A 21,710-nucleotide genomic window follows, 5' to 3' on the forward strand; every position below is an offset into this window, starting at 1 on the left:
ACAATTTCTAAATTTATTTTAACACAGTACTATAAGCATCTGGATTTGGGAAAAAAATGACTTTATTAATTAAAATAGTAAAGTATATTTTTACTGTTTTTATGTGAATAAACAATAATAAAATGCACGCATTGCACTGATGGAGATTAAATAAAGATCACACAAGCACAAAGTTATGAAGTTGAAGTCAGTGGAAGAGGCAAAGCAAATAGTTTCATAGTAAATGACTCAATTTCATGCTTTTTTCTCCTAAAAAAAAACAACACCCTTTTCACATAGGTGTCTAAATTTTCAAAGGGCAGGGGAGGCAGCCAGACGTAGACATATACACAGGGGCGCAGCCAGAAAGGTTTGCGTGGCCCCCTTTATAAAAAATGTAAATTAAACCTCTTTTAATTTGTTTTAGATTGAACCCCCCTTTCTTTTTTTTGGGCTGTGCAACAAAGTTAATTCTAATGTTTACTGATAAATGTAGTGTAGGAAATTTCACCAGCCTAGTTTTGGCACCTAAACTTTATCAAAGGGTTGTTTAAAAGCCTGGCTGTGACAATGGTTTAATTACAAGCAAAATATTTAGAAATAAATCAGAAAGACAGAATTTTTGAAGTAATTCAAAAGACCGTAATAGCTTAAAAGAATAACATTTAAAATATTTATCTACGTCTATATTATATGTGTTACTCAATATATTAGCGAATTGCGATCATTACGAAATCACTATGTAATCTAGAATGATATCTATATATATATATTGGCATTTTATTTTTTAAGTAAAAATTAGCGAAAAAAAAGAATGCGTCAAAAAACTACAATTGCTTTTCAGTGAGCGGTTTAACAAAAATAAATCGGTTTTGTGGATATTGGTCAACTTTTTGCGCTGCTTTTTCATCTTCAGCATGCTTGGTGCATGAAACCATGAACCTGGGGAGCTCTTGGTAGCCGATAGCTAGCGGGAAAAAGTTGTATGAATAGTTGTGAGCTTCACCTGGTGCAAGAAAACCTGTGGAATTTTTCGTACCGGAAAACATGAAAGCGTCAGAGCCCTCACAGCTGATTTCTATAGTCTGAGGCTCCGAGATGTGGCTTTTTAACGAATATGTAATGGTCAGCTTCTGTCGCAGGTGCCCGAAAGCAGGAACAGCGGCCGTTATAGAAACTGGGCTGGATTTGACTAAAATGCTTGGAAGTTTTCGCTGCAGTGTCACTTTTTGAGCAGGGTTTTCGGATTCGAAACGAGACCATTCAAAAGTACAAGAACCGATTAAAAACGAAGTACTAGGGTCGTGGGACTTGTCACAGAGGACTGTAAAGGCTCCTACAGCGCATTCTCGCTGTTGAAGTACTTTTCCATCCAACGCTGGACTCTGTTCACCTGCAGTTTTGAAACCGTCATTTTCGTTAAGGTGCAAAGAAAATGAATTAATTTGAATAGGAGAGAAATTTTCCGACGACACATTGACCAAAACTATAAAAGGTTGATTTTGATTGACAGTTGAAACCGAGTCCAGGTTCAAGGAAGTGACATGTGCCGTGAAATTGAATGGAGTTAGAACCTCAACAGCAAAATCAATGCTCTCTGAGCTCGTGCAGGTCAGAACACCAGTTTTGGGGAGTTCTGAAGGTTTTTGCATCTGGTAAGAAACGTGGAGGGAAAAGTGGAGCACAGATGCTTGCGTGGTCTGTACGTATACTGTTCTTTCAATTGTTTGGTTGGTTTCCATGTTTCCTAAAGCTAATTGCAGAGATTTGGCTTTGGAAGTGTGTAAATCAGAGCATTTTTCAGAAAGATGAGCTTCTGTTTCAGAATTCTCATTTTGTTTAAGTGATAAAACGGCTGTAACATTCTCTGCAGTGAAATCATTGCTTTCTGATGAGTTTATTTTGATGTCTATCGCGTATGCCTCTCCCACAAAAGCTGGAGTTTTGTGAAGGATATTTACTTTCAAGCGAGAGGGACACTCTACAATCTCAGTTGAAGTGATGTTAGAGATGTCATCCCAGCATTTCTCGCCTCCAAGTTGAGCCATACTGAAAGGGGAAGAAGGCTTTGGATCAGTGGCGGCATCCACAAACTGATCAGACCATATCAGGTCAATACTTAGACCATTACTGGAGCCAAGCAGAACGGATAATTGTCGGACTTCTAGAACATTCTGTTTCTCGTGTGGGCTGCATAAAAATTTCAAAACGTGTTCTTTAATTTCAAATGGTGTATACTGTTTTAGGTCTGATTTTTTCGCATCTTTTTCTGCATTTTCTTCGACAGAGAGCTCTGTACCATTGTTGAGTAGAACTAAGAGCTTGGAGATTTTGCATGGGGCAGGGCATGTAACACGTGTGAACACATGCAGTGCTATTACCTCTTCCATTGTAAACTGAGGCTTGGAAAACTGGAACTTGCATTCCACGAACGGAATTGCATCTGTTACTTGTAGAGAGTAGACAGGAAACGATTTTGGTGATGACAAAAGAGTTTTCCATTTTTCTTCTGCGTCGTTGTAGGCGGAGGTATGGTGCTCCGGGACATGATTGAAAGATGCTGGGAGCAGAATCGGAAGAGGGATCTGCCTCATGAGAAGATTCATTAAGCTGTGCTGGACTGTGATTTTATCATCATGCGGGATACTTAGATGGCGGCTTAATAGTTGAGTTGAATGGATCAAAAATGACTCAAGATCTGCTGTGAGGTAGGAACAGTGGAGCAACATCCAGAGGATTTTCGAGAGGATCAACCAGCAGCGTCCGGTACGATAGTCAGCAGTTGCGCGTGTCAGTAGAGCAACTACTTTCATGTAATCCCCAGCGTGGTAATATTCTTCTCCCATCTGCACTGTGAGTTGCCGTTTAAGCCGATGACAGTGATAGTTCTTAAATATAGAGATAGCGGAGCCAAGAAGGGAAATAATTTGCAGTGAATGGTCTTGTTTTGTCTCCTCTAACTGCAAAGCCATTATGCCATCTTTTTCTTTGCTGTGATCAGCAGGGTCAATCCTTTGCTGTCCTTGCCGCCAAGGCCGTTGGCCGTAAAACTCAAGCACTTCCACTTTCAAAGGGTCTTCTGAGGGGTATGTTTGATCTTGTAAAGAAGCCTTTAATTTCTGGGCGCATTGCTTTCGGATTTTCGCATAGTAAGCTGCCTGGTTGTAGTAGAAGCCAGGGTGCTGGGTTTGAATGGCAGACAGGCCTTTTGAAATTGCTTCACTGAAAAGGTCAGCAAACACCTGATACTGGTGGCTTAGCCAAGCACTGTGTTCAAATAAGAGATCCTGCGAACCACACATTGATTTGAACTGCTCAACATGCTGTCTGAACTGGGTTATTGCATCTAGAGGGGCGTTTAGCTTTAAAAAACACAATTTGCAGATTTTGTAGTTTACAAAGCCCCCTACTAGCTTAATTTCAAGGTTGTTGCTTTCGTAAGTGCGTAGTTCATGGACATGAGTGTATGCGTGACGGTAATGCTTCAGGGCACTCGTTGGATCTTGAATCATTTCATTGAAAAATCCGATTTTGAATTGGTGCCTTGGAAATAAAAGCTGGTGTGTTGTTTTATTTAGAAACTCCTTATGTGCTTTAACTCTGCGTGCCTCTGTTCTGTAGTAGACCTGTGATAGCTCGTAAAAAGCGTTTTCGAGCCGAATTATATACCCAAGCAGTTGGTCTGTGTGCGGTAGAATGAAAAGAGACTTTGCAGAGAGTTCACAAGCGCTGCATAATGCCGCTGCTCTTTCTGCAGCAACCATATCCTCTCCTGGCGGCAAGGGGGTGCTTTTCTGTATCAAAACGACCGCGACTTTAGTCGTGCGACCTTGTAAACTGGATCGTACTACTTGTACTCTTGAGGCACAAGCTAGATGCCTTTCTTTCCATGCAGGGTCGTCCCAGTCTAGTTCAAAAAAGACAACCACTACGGAAGGGAGCAGGGAAAGGTGTTTTTTCATCCAGCTAGACTTCAGTAGACCTTTGGGTATATACCAATCATACGATGTTCTCTTTGTCTTACTTCTTGGATATGCATGATCTCCAGGAAGGCATGAAAACTGTATTTGCAATCGGTCATTACGGCGGTTATTGCAAAATGCATCCCAGATTGATTTATGCACTGCATTGTAAACGTTATCCAAACCAGTAAGTACAATGAATGGCGTTGGGTTGCAGCATAGTTCTTCAGGGAGTTTTAAATGTTTCGACATTTTTAAACACCTATTATTGCCTGAAAAGTTTTCATAAATGTTTATTATATCTAAGGAATAAGATTTTAAATTAACATAGTAAAAATCGAACTAGAACTTAATCATTGTAAAATGAAAACACATTATTATTCGAAAACGAAAACACAGGAAAATCTGAAATCATTAGGAATTTAAAAACGAAAATACATGAATAATCAAAAAGCGGTACAAAGAACCTATAAAACAGATGATAGATTAAACTGAAGTTTGTTTATACTGATTTATAGCAGTTTACAAAAGTTAAGTAAAGATAAGCGTATGGAAATATGGAAGAAAAAAAGCAAAGGTTACAATGTAGTAACTTTCGCAATCTACATGTCAATACCAATATAAAAACTACAATCACGTATATTGCTTGTTGTTTAAAAATGCTCCTTTTTTGCAAACATAGGCTATATTAGGTAAAAAAAAGAAAAAAAGTTTTAAACAATTTTTTTAAAAAATGTTAATTTTTAAAAAATGTTAATGCATGTTGCCTCTGAAGAATTTTTTATATGAAATGTATTGAATGTGAATCATAAAATTTAATTCCTTAATGGTAATATAGCAGTTAAAGTTAACTTTATAATTTTTTTAATAAATATTATTGCATTAAATGCAGTGGTTAGAGCACCTTCCCTTAGCAAAAAGGTTACATGTTAACAGTGACCAGTGTTACTATTATTATGTGTTTGCACAATACAATAAACAGCTGTTTAATTTCTTCAATTCAGTGGTCCATTAAGGGTTGTCTAAATTGTCAGCCATACATTGAAAATAATCTTATAATCGCTCTAAAGATCAAATGGTATCTCTGAAGAGCAAGGTGTATAAAACAGAATACCAATGTTATAAGGACTGTCACGGCCGGCCAGGCAAGGGTAAAATAAGTTTTATTCATTCATCTTTTTATGTAAAATACATTTATACGTAAGGCAATACATTTTAAACCATACATGGATATTTAAGTTTTAGTCTCTGGGAATAGACCTAAACGGAAAGACGAATTTTTGGATCGAGGTTCTTTCAGTAGCAGTGTTATATGGGACATCATACATTTTAAGTGACACCATCAGATCATGAGCTTTTATTGCTATTTCTAAGTGATTCTGGTTGTGGTTTACCTCATCTAGATTATCATGTACATCTACAATGCTAGGCCTTTCCCCATCTCTTGTAATGCATTTCTTCATTTCATCAACTAAGCATTGCAATATCTCATTCTGCTCTCGGAGGTCATCAAATGGGGTCATATCTGGAGGGTTATGAATAATATATTGTGAGATTCCTGCCTGATCAATGTTGTAATATGGTGCTCTCTGTAGGATCAGTTCATATAGAATTGTCCCAAAGCTGTATACATCCATATGCGGCTTATACAAGCTGAAAATATGTGTGATTCTCTCTGGTGCAGAATACACTATAGCATTAGTAGGTAATGAGCCTAGATCAGTCTCATCACTTCGATGGCCAGTGCAGGTTGCAATTTGCGCAGCGTCAAAATCGGTAATCATTGCTCTTAAATTTGGTCCAAGTAAAATGTTGCTTGGTTTGATTGAGCCATGAGTAACTATCTGTCCATTACTTTTCTTTATGGAATGCAGGTACACTATGCCAGCACTTATGTCTCGAGCAATACGTAGCTTAAGTCCGACCACAACTTCACGTCGTAGTAAGCAATTTAAACTTCCACCAGGCATATAAGGTGTTATAACAGCATAGCATTGGTCCCATGATGTGACACCGTATATACTGACTATATTCTCGTGCCTCAAACTATGCAAAATGGTCGCCGAGTTATAAACTTTCTTTTTTAGAATATCATTTGATATTTGGGTGCCAGTTATTTGGTAACATTTGATGACAAAATGCCCGAGTGCTTTGGAAACGCCTCTTCTAATGTTTCCATTTCTACCGTTGCAAATAACATCAGTTTCATCACAACTTGACTTAAGGTCCTTTGGATCGTGCCAAATTGTTATATCCATGTGGCTGTTTGGTATAACAGTCCAATTTTACTATGCTAATCTAAAATGTTTTAACTGAACTGAAAAAATGGTGCGAGTGAAGAATCTCCCCCCCCCCAACTTATTTGCTAACCCCTAACCACTATAACCACTAACTACAGTCTATAACTACTAACCCCCTAACCATCAACACCTAACCCCCTAACCTAGGGGTTAGGGGTAAGCAAATAAGGTGGGGCCGTGGGGGGAAGATTCTTCACTAGCACCGAAAAAATATAGTACACCATTTAGGTTTTTTTTACAAGTCTTACTAGTCTTACATCTGTCCCAATTTAACTATTATAATTTGACGCCAAGGAATGATGTTGTTTTTCGCAAAAATTAACTAAAATGATAACTATTTTTTCAAGTTTTAGGAACATATTTATTACAGAAACGTTAGCTTCCTCTATTTAAACAAATTGTACAGAAATCGCCCGTGCGTAAACCGCTTATAGAAACACCATTCAACAGCTGAATTTTTTGTGCAATTTTTTTTATTTAATTTAATGTGAAGAAATTGTAAATCCGTCGATTAATTTGTGTGTCGTGTCGAAAAGGGTCGATCAATTTTTCGGCGCCTTCCAGCTTGCGGTGTTTGCGCCAGTAAGTCGCAGGTTAAACCAAAGTTAGTACAGGCAAGGCGTTTTAAAACCAAGTTCATTGTACGAAAATTGGGCTCTGATATATTATGGATGTAAAATAGTAAAAAATATATATATATATATATTATGGATGTAAAAGCACAGGTAAACAAAGTTTATTGCGAACTAAATTTGAAATTGAGTAATTCTTGTTCGTCCAATTCCTGCTCTGAAGATCGTGATGGCTTTTCGTTGTAGCGTGAGTAATATCCGCCACTAGATATTGAAATAAAATTGGTAAATATTTTCACACAACCATATTATAAACAAAATCTAACCCGTTCCTCGAGATAGTTCTCATCCACACGGCATTTACTGGTTTCGCAACTAGAATCAACACACAGCAAAGTAGTGTCAAAGTAGACTTCATTATATACTCGCGTTCTCGAAGGTTTGATTTTTACAATATTCTTAACGAAATGCCTTTAATTCTTAACGAAAATAAAAGAGTTCTAAAAATGTAACTGTGGCACTATATAAAGTACTATTAAAAAAGATATAAAGATTCCCAACGCTCTTTTAAATTCATCACCTATACCGGTCTATGGTTATATAATTCTGTTAAGAGAATAAAAGCATGTCCATTCTTACCCCCACACTCTACTATATCGCATTCCCTGACACACATAGACAACTCCAGCAAACTGGTATGTTTTTCTAGGAATCCGTTGTTTTTTTTAAATCTCCCATTACAACTTACCGGGCTTTGCCTCAACTCTTAAGCCCAAAAAGAGCAAACAAGTAAACACAACAATCTTTACAGAATATGGCATATATGCTAAATTGTTTACCCAATACAGTAGAACAATAACAAAAAAAGAAACGACGTGCAAGTCGCAACTTATTCGTGAAATGAACCGTGTTTTATCGCTTCCGTCTCAATTTCCTGTTCTTCGAGATACTTGCATTATTCAGCATAAAACTAGTCTTTGGCACATAATGTTCAAATATTCAGATCGTGTTTTAAACAACTAACAAAGGTCTATGGAAGTCGTGAGGATACGATTTTATAATTCATTGAATGCTCTTTGTTTACTATCAAAAATAGAGAATATTGGGGTATATTATGTTTTATTTAAACGCATCACTTAAACATAACAGTTAGTAAGTTGAAATGCGTTTATTTGGTTGACCCTTAAATTAGCTTCGGAGCTTTTCAAGGTCCTGCTGGAGACTTCTCATTTCGTCCAAATTTTCATTCGCGGTTGAGTGGGAGTTGTAAAAACTAAGCGGAGATCTGTTAGCACAAAATGCATAACATGTAGTTTTATTACGGGAAAGGGAAGCATTAATTATATGACAAAAATTGCCGTATAGTAGGGTGGGGTAAGATGGTTTATGTTTTTTTTCTTTTGTCAACCAATTTTGTTTAGTAAATAAGGATTATTATTTACAAAGTTATAACATCTTACCCTACAGTACCATACTACCATATAATAGCCCGCTCTTTTATTTTTGGACCACATAAAGACATATATACAAACTACATTAATATACGCAATCGGGCAGCATCAGAAGTATGAAACAGAACACCCGTGTTATAACGTCTGACGTTGCCCACCAAGCGAGTATAACTATTCCTTATTCATTAGTTCGTTCTTTTGTTTATTTACTTATATAGTAGGGTGGGGGAAGATGGGACACCTTTAACACATAATTTCCAAATAGCCTGATCGTGTTTTAAAGAGTTAACGACGGTCTGTGGAAGTCCTATGGATACGGTTTCATAATTCTTTGAATGTTCTTTGTTTACTACCAAATGGAAAGAGAAAACAAAATGAAAAGGTGTCCCATCTTCCCCCACTCTACTATATACTGAATAAACAATATTAAAACACAAACTTGTCAAGCTTGGATTTATAGCTCAAGGAAGTGGTTGGATCAATAACAATCATCAAAACACAGCAAAGCAAGATCAGAGCCGACTTCATAATTCTTTACTCAGTTGAACTTTAAAAACCGTAAATGCAAAATAAAACACGTTATCATAGCAATAAGACAACAATACTTATTGACATTATAAAACACAATACCAGCTACAAAACAATGGTTCTAGCTATACCAGTATATAGGCGCGTACTTATATAAAATACAGTAAAGTGGGGGAAGATGGGATACGTTTTTATTTTATTTTCTCGGTCCATTTGGTAGTAAAATAAGAACATTCAAAGAATTATAAAACCGCATCCTTACAACTCCCATAGATCGTTGTTAATTGTTTAAAACACTTATATATAGATCACAGCAATACACTAAAGCAGCTTATACACCACGAGCACCAACACATATGGGATAATGAACGTTGGTTTGGTTGATACTTGGCAGTGAGAAGTATATCCTCCGTTTAATTATTTCCGCAGTTCCTGTGAAAATTTTAGTCGTGAGCTTTAGTCGTGAGCTGAGTTTACAAAGCCGTTAATCTTTATGCATTTTTGAATATAAAGCAACGTTGTATAGCGATAACAAAAGCATGACAGGAATGGGATGCAGTTTCGCTGCTTAGGAACATCTACTTTCCCGTCATTCTAATCATGATAATAAAACAATTACCCAGTTGTGTGTATGCCAGGCGAGGCAATTGCCACATGCCAATGACGCGTTTTATTGTTTTGCTACACGTGTTTTTCGTTATATAAACCTTTCACTTTCCTATACTGTCGGGCAGTACGGGGCTTGCAATACCCTGCTGTTCTCACTTTGTCTCTAAGCTCGATGTCGCACTTTCACCGTACAATAAACTGATGTGCCGTACGAGTTCCATTAATCGGTGTGCAATGCGTTGCGGAGTCGGATAGCGTGTGCGTCGGGGCAGGATGGAACAGCGTCGTCGCGAGGCTGCGGAGCGCGAACCCACGACTTCAACATTAGCCGCCCCCCACAATAGCTTCTGATTGACTTGAAATACCGTAGACCAACTAAGAACATAATTAAGGGGTTCCATAGTTCCGTGCTGCATTACAAATCACCTTATTATCATAGTATACTGAAGTGATACCATGATACTTCAGTATACTATGATATCATACATTTCTTGACATCTGCTTTCTTAACTATCTTTCTCCCAGCAGAGGGAGCCATGGAGTATAGAGGGCGCCATAGAGTAAGAGAATAAATTGTTTTTTTTTCTTCTGGAATTAATCATTTTTCAATCGTTTTCGTCTTACTAGGCTCATTTTTTTTCACCTTAAAATCTATGCATTACCTGGCAGTGCGGGGCGCCAGACTCAAACTGCGGTCACGGGTGCGACTCAACGCTGCTACCATTTTCTACGTATGTGTTCTTTATCAATACAGTTATGGCAATTGCTCCAACCTGGCGGTCCCTTATGAGTTCTCCAATTGTCAGTCATGCATTTATACAGTTTAAAAAACACGCTAATATAAAAAAACAACACAACAGGTTTTAAACCGTTACAACTAATTATTTTATGTACAGCAAACTTGTATACGCAAAAAATATTTGGCATTCAATATACGCGACTCAATATGCACGTAGTGACTTAGAACATGGCCCAATTCAATTTTATATAAACCGCCTAATATGTACATCAAAACTTATGTTTTTACCAAATGTATAAAAAAATCAAAATTTGCTGAACAGGACTATGCTATAAAAGCAATATGCTACCGGTGCTTGTACTTTAGGCTCTTTTAGCAAAATTTTAATAACTGAATTTTCAACATCCTTTTGAAGTCGGCTTTATGATAGTTAATTAGCAATATCGTATATAGCGTTTTGCAAAATCAATACATTTGAGGTTTCCATAAATCTGTGCATTACAAATCACCATATGATACATTTCTCGGCATCTGCTTGCTTAACCATCTTACTTCCAGCAGGGCAGTTAAACACAGTAGCAAACTTTTCGAAGTTAATTAGCGGCCCAAGTATTCTATGAAGCAAATACTATTAAATAAGTCATTTTATTTTCCATATATTATTTATCCTCACCAGGCTAGCCAACGACAGTCGTAATAAATCGATTGTCATATTTTATACATCAGGTTTCACACACCAGGTTTAAATTTGTAAATATCTTGTTTATATTTAATATATATGACATTTAATTTTGGTATTAATAAAGCAATGTACCATTGTGGGCGTATGTGTTCTTGGGCAAGACACTTAACGACAATTACTCCAACCTAGTGTCACCAATGAGTTGTCCGAATTGTTATCCATACACATAAAAAAATAATCACCCACAAAGTTACACATGTGGTAACTCGTAAATGGGTATGAGGTGTAAGAAACAGAACACCTGTGTTATAACGACTGTTGTTAACCTGCTGCGCGAGGGTAAACTAGTTACATTCATTCATTTATTCACACACGAAAAATGATAGCAGCGTCAAATGCTAATTGGCGATAAACTGTTTTTCTACTACCGGTATGACAAACGTTCCACATACAAAAACTCCTAAGTCTGCACTAAGTGTATGAAACACTCATGTTATAAAAACTTTTAATGCCAACCATTCGAGGATAAATAAGCTAAACTAAATAGCTATGGTAAAACAAGAAAAAAGTTACCGGAATTTTCCTGGGCTGTGAACATCTGCCTTTATGTCATACTGAGCACGTTCAGTTTTATAGTGACCACATCTAACCTGTTCAAGAGATATAGTAAGCTGGGGTAAGACGGGAAGCATTAGCAACTAAATTAGCAACACCAGTCATTTCGATGGCGTGGGTTTGAATCCAACCTCTGCCAAGTATTTTGTCCGGCGCCGTGGCATAGTGGTTAGCGCGGCTGCCTGTAACCCAGAGGTAATGGGTTCAAGGCTCGTCGCTGCTACCATTGTGGGCGTATGTGTCCTTGGGCAAGACACTTAACGGCAATTGCTCCAACCCAGTGGTCACTAATGGGTTGTCCAAATTATCAGCCATACATAAAAAATCCCCCCAAAAAATAATCACCCACAAAGTAACATACATGGTAACTCGTAAGCTGGCACGAGGTGTTAAACCCGTGTTATAACGACTGTCGTTTTCCGGCCACACGAGGATAAAGTAAGTTACATTCATTCAAATCCTATTTTTTAATCATGTTTTGAACAATTAACAGACCTCTTTTAAGGGCCCCAGGGATAGTTATATAACTCCGTAAAAATTCTTTGTTTGCTACCAAATTTTTATACTCAGTAATGCGTTAAAATATATCCAAAAAAATAATCATACAAAAAGTACTGTTATGTTGTAAGTGAGGCATGCAATTAAACATCCATGTTATAATGACTGTTGTTGCCACGCCGCATAAGAATAAATACGCCAATTAAGAATACCTTTTATTTATTTATAAATGACCAGCTATAAACTAAAAAAAAAACTCTAAAATAGTCATCTACAAAAAGTGGCATCTTGTAAGCAGGCGCACAAAGTGTATAAAAATAAACTGTGCCTAACATTGATAAAAATGTTACATTCATTAACAACACCAATGTCACACAGTACAACATGTGACTCACATTAGCATATCCCAAGAAAAACATCTGCTCATTGTTAAATTCCATTCCAGGGAGCAATTTCTCTTCACCCATTTCTGCTACCCAGTCTTTATATGCCTTGAAATATAAAATAACGGTTTGAAATTAAGTTCATCAAGATAGCAGGTCATGACTAAATAGACCGATTGCTTGAGTGGTTTGAGTTAAAACAACCTAAGCCAGTTCTACATTTGCCTTAGTTTTTGAATGTTTAGCTTTTATTATTTTTGCGTAACAGATTACACACGTGCTAATATTCACATTGAAAATTGAGATTGCCCGCTTACTGTATGATGTGTGTAACTGTACGCAGCTGTACGCAACTGTATGCAGCTGTACGCAACTGTATGCAGCTGTACGCAACTGTATGCAGCTGTACGCAACTGTATGCAGCTGTACGCAACTGTATGCAGCTGTACGCAACTGTATGCAACTGTACGCAACTGTATGCAGCTGTACGCAACTGAAGCAACTGTATGCAGCTGTAGGCAACTGTATGTATAATTGTGCCAGCTTACTGTATCATGTATGTAAAATAATTGCCATGTATCATGTATGTATCCGTATGTATCATTTTCATAAGTGACCACTGGGTTCAATCAATTGCCGCTAAGTGTCTAACTTCAATAAAAACCGAAAAATAAATAGAAAATTCTCCAGTGAAAAATGTTTTAAGAATCAGTGCTCGACCTAATGCAGCACCAAGTTGGTTTAATAGTCGCCACATGTGAAAATACTTACAAGAAATGATTGACGGATTGCGCCGTTATCTGCAATATTTTCGGGAAGAGTATTTTTACCGTCCAACTGAAATAGTAATATTTTTAAAACTAGTGGAATACATATTACAAGATTATAATGTATGGCATATATGTATATGAAACGTCGCTGGCCTTAAACGGTAAGTTAAATAAAATATGATTCAGAATGAAACTTGCTTTATCCTTGTGTGCTCGGAAAACAACAGTCTTTTAGACACAGGTGTTCTGTTTCTTACGCCTCATACCCGCTTTCGAGTTACCATGCATGTAACTTTGTAGGTAATATTTGGGGGACTTTTTATTATTTGTTTTTTATTGGGATGACTGACAATTTAAACAACCCATTAGAAGCAATTACTGTTAAGCATCTAGTATACTAATAGTTAATACATTACATTAGATTCAGCCGTGTCCCAGTAAAATTCATTATACTGATTAACCAGACATTCAGTCTTGTCCATAAAAGCCTCATAAGATTGGTTGCTCCACCAGTTATAAAGATTCCCAAATTTGTCATAATTACCGCCCACAGTATCAAAGGCATGGGTAAGCTCATGCCCGATAATTGTTCCAATACCACCAAACTGCACGGACCTGTTATTAAATAACAACATAATTATCATAAGGTATGATGAATGGAACTTGCTTTATCCTTGTGTGGCTTGAAAACGATAAGGTATTTTGTTTCATACACCTCATGCTAGCTTTTGGGTTACCACGCATGTAACTTTGTGGGTAATTGTTTTTTTTTGTTTTATGTTGTATTAGTGACCAATGGGTTGAAGCAATTGCCGCTAAGCGTCTTGCAAAGGACACATATACCCACAACTGCAGCAGGATAAGCCTTGAACACAAATATACTTACATTCAATAAACAAGTTTATACTTATATTTAAATTAAATATACTTATATTAAATAGACAATTACTCACATTGGATATTTGTTGCCCCAGTAAAATGGTGCTTGCAATTCTCCAGCTGGAAACACTGAAAAAAAGTTTTTATAACTTGGGTGCCGTGGCACAGTGATTAGAGCGAATGCCTCTAGCCGACAGGTTATGGGTTCAAGACACAACGTTGCTACTATTTTTAGCGTGTGTGTAAAATTAGTTACTACCAGGTAGGAGCAATGAACGTTACATGTCTTGCACAAGGGCATAAAAAGTTAAGACACATAATGGTAACAGCATTGAGCCTCGAACCCGGTATACTTTGGTTACGATAAGTGTGCTAAACCACTGGTCCTTTTTCTTAGTTTTTTTAAATAACATAAGTCCGGCGCCGTGGTGTAGTGGTTAGCGCGCCTGCCTGTAACCCAGAGGTAATGGGTACAAGGACGCTGCTACCATTGTGGGCGTATGTGTCCTTGGGCAAGACACTTAACGGCAATTGCTCCAGCCCAGTGGTCACTAATGGGTTGTCTAAATTATCAGCCATACATAAAAAAAAGAAAAAAAACAAAAAAAAAAATTACCCACAAAGTAACATACATGGTGACTCGGAAGCTGGCACGAGGTGTTAAACCCGTGTGATAACGACTGTCGTTTTCCGGCCACGCGAGGATAAAGTAAGTTACATTCATTAATTCATTCATAATCTTCGCTATCGTTTTCGAAAATTAGCCAATCCTGGCCTAAATTTCAATACCCATGGCATGCCTCGCTACAGGGACCTCACCCAAGTTAAATAAAGCAATTTAAAGGGGGCATATAAAACTTAGTTTATGTTAAAACTATGTTAGCTACTGTTACATACTTATAGCATTGCGTATTGGTGAATAGTAGGCATTGACAGTTGTAGGCGGAACATTCCAAGAGGATTTTTCCACAGCCTTATTTATGTAAACCCAATCTGTTTGAGCACTGAACTCAAGTATTCGTACAACATTGCCGAAATAGTCTTTTGGGTCAATAGTTATCTGAAGAAGAAAATTTTATAACCTTTAAAGTAAATATTGTTAAGATTTGGTGGTATGAAAAAAGGTAACAAACAAAATTTAAGTCTAATCAATAAAGATTTTGGTCTGAGAGAAAAAAATTAAAATTAAGTCTTATCAATAACAGATAAAAGTTAAGTCTAATCAATGAAGATTTTTGTCTGTTATATTTTTGTATCAGGAGGTCCTGTATTTCTTTAAAATAATTGTTTAACTCTAGAAACACCAAATCAGAATTTATTACAGTTAATGTAGATATTCCGCTACCATGCATAATGTAAATAATCTTTTAGCAGCTCATCTGGTATAAAATGTGATGTATTTTCGATGTTTCGTCCGTCATCTTGCAAGTTTTTGCTTGCGTGTCATGTTGCGATACATTTTCTTATGAAATCTTGCTAGATGACAGATGAAACTTCAGAAACACACTACGTTTTTTATACCAGATAAGCAGTTGAAATATTCTTTAAGTAGATATCATAAAATTAGTTATAAAAATTGTTACTTTTAAAACGCGTACATACTCAGCTGCTAAAAGGTTCTTCAAAGTAGATTTCATAAAATTATTTATAAAGATTTTTAATTTTAAAACACGTACATATTCCGACTTAAATAGGTTTAACATAAATGAATTTTTGTTAGAGTAAGGCACCTTTACTACAGTACCCAGGAATTATACTTACTGTTATTGCTTCTGATATGGCAGTTTCATTTTTATAAAAAGGTGAATATCCAATATTAGGCTGAATGAAGTCACATTTCTCAAGGGCAAGTCCTTTAGTAGCTTCATCCATCCATTGGACTTCATTAGCAAGCAGCCATTTAAATGAAGACTTTAATCTTTTCACCATATTTAGGACCTGTCTGGATGAAACATACTCCAGGTTAGGATATTGTTTTTAATGATAAAATAATTATTATTTTTAAAATGATAAATGTGTAATTTTTTTAATGATAAACGAATGACTTTATAAATGAATAAATTATTTTTTTGGGGGGGTCAGAGTAACAAGGTCAGAACATTACACGAAATTTAATAGTTAGAAAGAGAAACCCTTAGCCTAACTGCCAGGTTTTCATTTTTATTGTGGTGCAAAATTTAATGTTTGCCCTTAAGAACTTTAATGCATATACTTGCATACTGGGCATTTCTTTAGTACAAGAAAATTTAACTATCTAGTAGCCAGTCATATACTAGATTTATAATTTGTCTTTGCTTATACAGAAAAGAAAGTGAAAGCAACTTAAAAAAATTGTAAATTTAAAAACAAATAAAAAACATTATATATATATATATATATACATATAATTTTTTTTTAAATATTGAATTGGGTATTAGCAGTTAGTTATAGTGTTGTGGTCAAGTATTATGTTATAACAGTATATGACAAGACATAAAGAACCAAACTTGCCGCTTGTTTATCCTCCTCTTTAAAATATTTACTGATAAACATGTAACCAGTTGGTCCTGGAAATATTTGCTTTACATAATCAACACAGTCGGAACGACGGTCTCTTAATTTGGACTGCCCGCTAAACACCTGTGTAAAGTTAGAATACAAAAGTAAAGAAATGTACCAGAGATGGCAAAACAAGTTTAAAAAATGATTATTAATTTTTTGTTTATCGCTATGAAAACTTACTATAGTGAATATTATGGTACACCTATAGTATTGTTTAATGTTTTTTTTATAGAACAGGCATTTTCTTAATTAAACATCTTAGCCTGCCACACTTTGTACTTACTTTAATATATTCAAGGCCTATGTTTTGAAAATCAAGTCCCAAGTTACCAATTCTGTTTTTGACGATTCTCCAGACCATGTAGTTCTGTTTGACACTGAAAAATCAATATATACAGTTTTTTTATTACTTTATTCTTATAAATATATCAAATATTGGGCTTTATGCTAAATGCTGGCACTATTATGATTATGTGTGTGTCCTTTAGATATTTTTGTTAATGTTTCAACCAAAAACAAAAAATTATATACACTTTAATTCGTAACCATACACAAAATGCAATACTGCCCTTGCCCCACCAGATAAAGATAAATAACTGTCGTTATTTTTTAAGTCACACATTCAAAAACCCAAAGTTAAATACACTTTAATTCGTAACCAGACACAAAATGTATGAAATAAACCCCTTGCAATAATACTGTTCTTGCCCCACCAGGAAAAGTTAAATAATTGTTGTTATTTTTGTGCAATTTAAAGCTTTATAATTTAAATACTTTACCGTGATGGTGTTTTGGCAAGCAGTGGAACAAGATCTTTAAAATATTGTAAACTGTAAACACTCAATGTTCGATTGGGTGATGTAATGTTGTCTCGCACGATTTCATTCACAATTCTTAACCAATCTAACTGTAAAAAAGAAAAAAACAAATTTTTTTAAGAATGAAATGATTTTATTTAGATTTCTTTTGCCAAAACAAAATTTGTAATTAGAATTCGAAAGGAAAATTTATTAGACTGTTTTTTAGAGTTTGTTAAGAATTAATATGATCACATAAGTGTCCAAAATGGTATAGTTATTGCACAAGAGTAATGTTATCACCACGAAATCGGCAAATTTCCAGATAAATCTTGTCAGATGGCAGACGAAAAAGAAAATACACTACGTTTTAATAACAGTAGAGCCACTAAAAGATTATTTACAATATGCCTGGTAGCAGAAGTATCAGAAAAAAATTTGGTATATATATAAAATCACAAAATGAGTACTTACACCTGGAACCTCTGCTGTTAGTTCTTCAACTGTCATTACAGTGTGACTGTCATTTTCAGAATTTACCTAAAGTTAAAGGCATTAGAAAATAAAACTATTCTACTTTTTTAGGATTTAAAAAAGAAATGTAACATAATATTGTAAATTACTGTTGTTTAACCTTTTTCCTATGTGAACTGAATATTAGGTAAATGTTATTTGGCTTTTTTCAGAACTACATTTCTTTTGCAAGCATGTAATATAAAAGTAGCAATTGATCTAACCAAATCAAATACCAAACAACTTTTGTGCCACAGCCAAGGGTCTAAGGAACTTTATTATAAAATTGGTGTGTTTTCTTACTGAAAAACACTAACTTTAATTTTAGCAAGCTCCATTTCAAAGTTAAAGGCTTCTGTCATGTTAGAAGCAATTTCTTCAGCGCTCAAATCTAGATCACTTTTCTCTGCTATCAGTAACGCAGACTCAATCATGAATGTCTTCAATGCATCTTGAAACTGAACAGGAAAAGCAGTGCGTTATGTTTATCAAGAGATTGGTATATAAACTGCTGCTGACAGGCATATTATAGTTGTTAACAGAACACAAGTTTTATTTATCTTTTCGAAAACGATACCAAAGATCATGTTATTTAATTATGAAAGAGAAAGGTAAACATAGCGAAAAGCTTCTTATTTAAAGAATAAAGAGAAGGGAAAACGATAGAAAAGATCATGTTTTGTGAAACAACTGCACTAGCATTTATTCACGTACTATCATTTTAACTCCTACACATGTCATTAACAGGGCGAATGATACTTTAAAAAATTGCAGTATTATACCTTAGCATATTGCTCATCTTCTTCATAATACACATCTTTCATCATAAGAGAGCCTTGATTAAGCTGTGAAACAAAAAATTGGAATGTATATCAAATCTTCACATAATGTAGTAGGTTGGGACTTGGGGTAAGATGATATGTTTTTATTGTTTTCGTTAGAGATAAAGATATTTATGGAATTGTGATTAAATTTTATATGCCCAGAACTTTCTTTCTGGGAAAACAGCCCTTTAAAGGTAAATGAATGAATGTAACTTATTTACACTTTCGAGTCGAGGCAACGGCCCCTTACAAGTTACCACAAATGTAACTGTGTGGATAACTATTTTTGGGAAAACTGTTTTAAAGTACAGCTAAAAATATAGACAACCCATAATGGACCACTGGGTTAGAGCAATTATTATTACATATCTGGCTCAAGGTACATACCCCCACACAGTAATATCAGCTGCAAGCCTTGGACTCCAGATAAACATTGTTCCAGAAGCAAAAAAAACATTTATTTTGTGGCAGCTTAAGTTTCAAGCTACAATGAATTTTAATGAACAAATGTGAGTTGGAGCAATAGCCGTTAAAAGTCTTGCCCAAGGACACATACACCCACAAAGTAATTCAACCCTTTCGTTTTGCACAAAAGTCTGTATCAGTATTAACATACATTTAACACATAGAAAGTGGTATTGTCATCATCCACGTGTACATATAGATTCACTAAGATGCTGTTGCTGTAGCTTCCCTGGAGTGTTGTGAGCGTTCCAATCTCATCATAATCTTCATCACGCCAATCCTTTGATATCACAGGCCAAGTTAAATTACCAACAAGAAATTCAAGCAAAGGCTGTGTGCCTAACTCCTCTATTCTGTCTGAAATTTAGGGAGAATTATGTATGACTTGTGAAAAGTTTACTTGTGAATTAACCTATTACAAAATTTGAGACGAATGTAGTTTTAAATTACATTATATGTAAAAGCTATTTTACTAAACGGAAAACATTATTTTCTAATACTACAACTTAGTCAATTTTATAAATTATCCTTTACTGAAAGGCTAGGATATATTTTACACAAATTAGTGAAGTTACTGTCGGACTAATATTATGTAAGATTAAAATAGAAAACCTATTGACGTATTAGAGTACAGTCTGTCATAAACTAAAGCTGGCCTCCATTACTGCCATTCATATACAAATGGCAATACTATACTCTGGCAAGCATGCAAGTTTACTTTAGTTTAAAATCTTAAATAAATAAAATCCTGTACTAACCTATATCAACACATGAATTGTAAAGATCCTTTGCTATATTGAGACTCGCATCATCTGTAGTGTTCCCTTTTTCCTCCAAGATTTCTGTGAAAGAGTTTACACAGCTAGCATGGCTTACGCATACATAAATATTGCAGCAACATGTTACTTAAAGTTAAACTTGTTCACACAGATAGCATTGTATTGCTTACATTCATATAAAAAATACTCAAAGTAAAAAAAATTTACAAATGCACTAAAAATCGAAACAGAATTTTGGGTGCTAGTGAAGAGTCTTCCCCCCCTTACTTTATTTGCTAACCACTAACCCCCTAACCATCAACACGTGGTTAGCAAATAAGGTGGGGGGGAGATTCTTCACTAGCACCGAATTTTGTATACCAAAATATCACAGAAAAGATTACTTGCCCCATGATACAAATCATACCTTTTTGGTAACAGTAGTACAATGAACCGTTACTACATGTCTAATATGTATTTTAAACATGGAATCAGTTATAAAGTATAAGAACATCGACAAAGGGTGCGTTAAGTAACATAGGCCTATAGTCCTATTTTCCAAAAGTTACCTCTCAAACGGTTAATAACATTATCTCTTAAAATAGAGTAAGTCTCCAGTTTAGTTGCATCATCTGGAATAGGATTTTCACGAATCCATTTTCCGCATGCAAACTCGAAGAAGTCTTCGCATGGGTCGACATCAAAATTTATGTTTTTTCGGTAATAGGCAGCTGTAAAATACACTGCAATTTACTCATTTTACTTGAAACATTAAGCAGTAATTTAATCATAAAATCAAAATTCAGAACAATTTAAAAACTACGGTTGTGTAACCCAAAATGGCTTTGAGAAAAAACTCACATATTTCAGCACATTCTGGCGTGTTGCAAATTTGTGTCTGCCCTATGACTCCTAGATAAGCTGTAAACAAATAAAATAAAATTGTAATTACTAAATTAACTCACTTTATCAATGTATGCGTATGTTTGTGCTGTACTCACGTGTGGCAAGAAAAGGGCGGTAAAATTTAAAATACCAAACCGCAAGGTGTCGCGGTAAAAATAAACCAAATGGGTTCTAAAATTAACTCCGTAATCCATTACGAAATATCTACTTACGCATACAAAATGCAAACACATTTCTAGAAATATTTACCTCCAACTTTATTAGCATACTTTACAGCAATTAAAAAACATTGCAAAAATAACTTTTAATCGCTGGATATTTGTTAAATTTTCTGAACGCATAAAAAAGTTTATTTCTTTTTTACCATACAGTCTAAAGCTGTACTTTGGAGGTGTGATTGCTCGATGACAGACGTACAATAACAGCTAATATATAACACTTACCTAATACAAATAAGCAGATGAACAATACAAGAGCTATTGTGACTAAGAAGATAAATATTATCACTGGTTTTCGCAACATTTCACCCTACTTTTAGCAGCTATGGACGATAACTTTGCTGGAATGCATAACTGATGCTCTAAATCGTATAAGTTGTCACGCATCCCTAGGGAAACGGGGCCACGCTCTTGAACAGCTGCATGTTTCTCTATAACGATGGACACTATAACGCAGTCAATTAAAAATAATATTTTAGAAACATTTTAATCCACCAACTGCGCATCAGACTGAAAATAAATATATAAAAGAGCATGATTAACACGAATGGCATTTTTAGCCCATTTTTAAAATTCGCATGTTTCTAGTTTTTGTAATATTGTGCTGGGGTGGGGGAAGATGGAACACTTTCATTCTATTTTCTCGTCCTATATTTGGAAGTAAACAAAGGACATTTAAAGAATTTGAAAACCGTATCCTCACAACTGACATAGACCGTTG

The 21,710-nt window shown here is 35.5% G+C and overlaps 3 protein-coding genes across 3 annotated transcripts; all 3 read right to left on the reverse strand.

The window, feature by feature from the left end:
- Positions 1 to 38: 38 nt before the first annotated feature.
- Positions 39 to 4,195, reverse strand: LOC149727062 (trafficking protein particle complex subunit 11-like). The gene has a single exon (XM_089890455.1). It carries the CDS (start codon positions 4,191 to 4,193, stop codon positions 807 to 809), a length of 3,387 nt encoding a protein of 1,128 aa, XP_089746581.1. The 5' UTR covers positions 4,194 to 4,195; the 3' UTR covers positions 39 to 806.
- Positions 4,196 to 4,968: 773 nt separating this feature from the next.
- LOC149727063 (uncharacterized) lies at positions 4,969 to 7,311 on the reverse strand. The gene is made up of 2 exons (XM_089890464.1): positions 7,140 to 7,311; positions 4,969 to 7,077 (listed from the first exon to the last, which is right to left on the reverse strand). Exon 2 carries the CDS (start codon positions 6,197 to 6,199, stop codon positions 5,183 to 5,185), a length of 1,017 nt encoding a protein of 338 aa, XP_089746590.1. The 5' UTR covers positions 6,200 to 7,077; positions 7,140 to 7,311; the 3' UTR covers positions 4,969 to 5,182.
- A 2,587-nt stretch (positions 7,312 to 9,898) lies between these two features.
- On the reverse strand, positions 9,899 to 21,374 carry LOC149727064 (phosphate-regulating neutral endopeptidase PHEX-like). The gene is made up of 19 exons (XM_089890456.1): positions 21,215 to 21,374; positions 20,727 to 20,786; positions 20,435 to 20,596; positions 19,866 to 19,949; positions 19,259 to 19,464; positions 18,601 to 18,663; positions 18,136 to 18,276; positions 17,780 to 17,845; positions 17,288 to 17,415; positions 16,792 to 16,885; positions 16,458 to 16,586; positions 15,729 to 15,905; positions 14,865 to 15,027; positions 14,042 to 14,096; positions 13,505 to 13,703; positions 13,090 to 13,155; positions 12,331 to 12,426; positions 11,396 to 11,472; positions 9,899 to 10,754 (listed from the first exon to the last, which is right to left on the reverse strand). The coding sequence occupies exons 1-19, from the start codon at positions 21,291 to 21,293 to the stop codon at positions 10,646 to 10,648; spliced, it is 2,154 nt and encodes a 717-aa protein (XP_089746582.1). The 5' UTR covers positions 21,294 to 21,374; the 3' UTR covers positions 9,899 to 10,645.
- Between the last annotated feature and the right edge of the window lie 336 nt (positions 21,375 to 21,710).

Source organism: Ciona robusta, chromosome 12 (genome assembly GCF_009617815.1).
Source record: "Ciona robusta chromosome 12, ASM961781v2".
Lineage (NCBI taxonomy): Eukaryota > Metazoa > Chordata > Ascidiacea > Phlebobranchia > Cionidae > Ciona > Ciona robusta.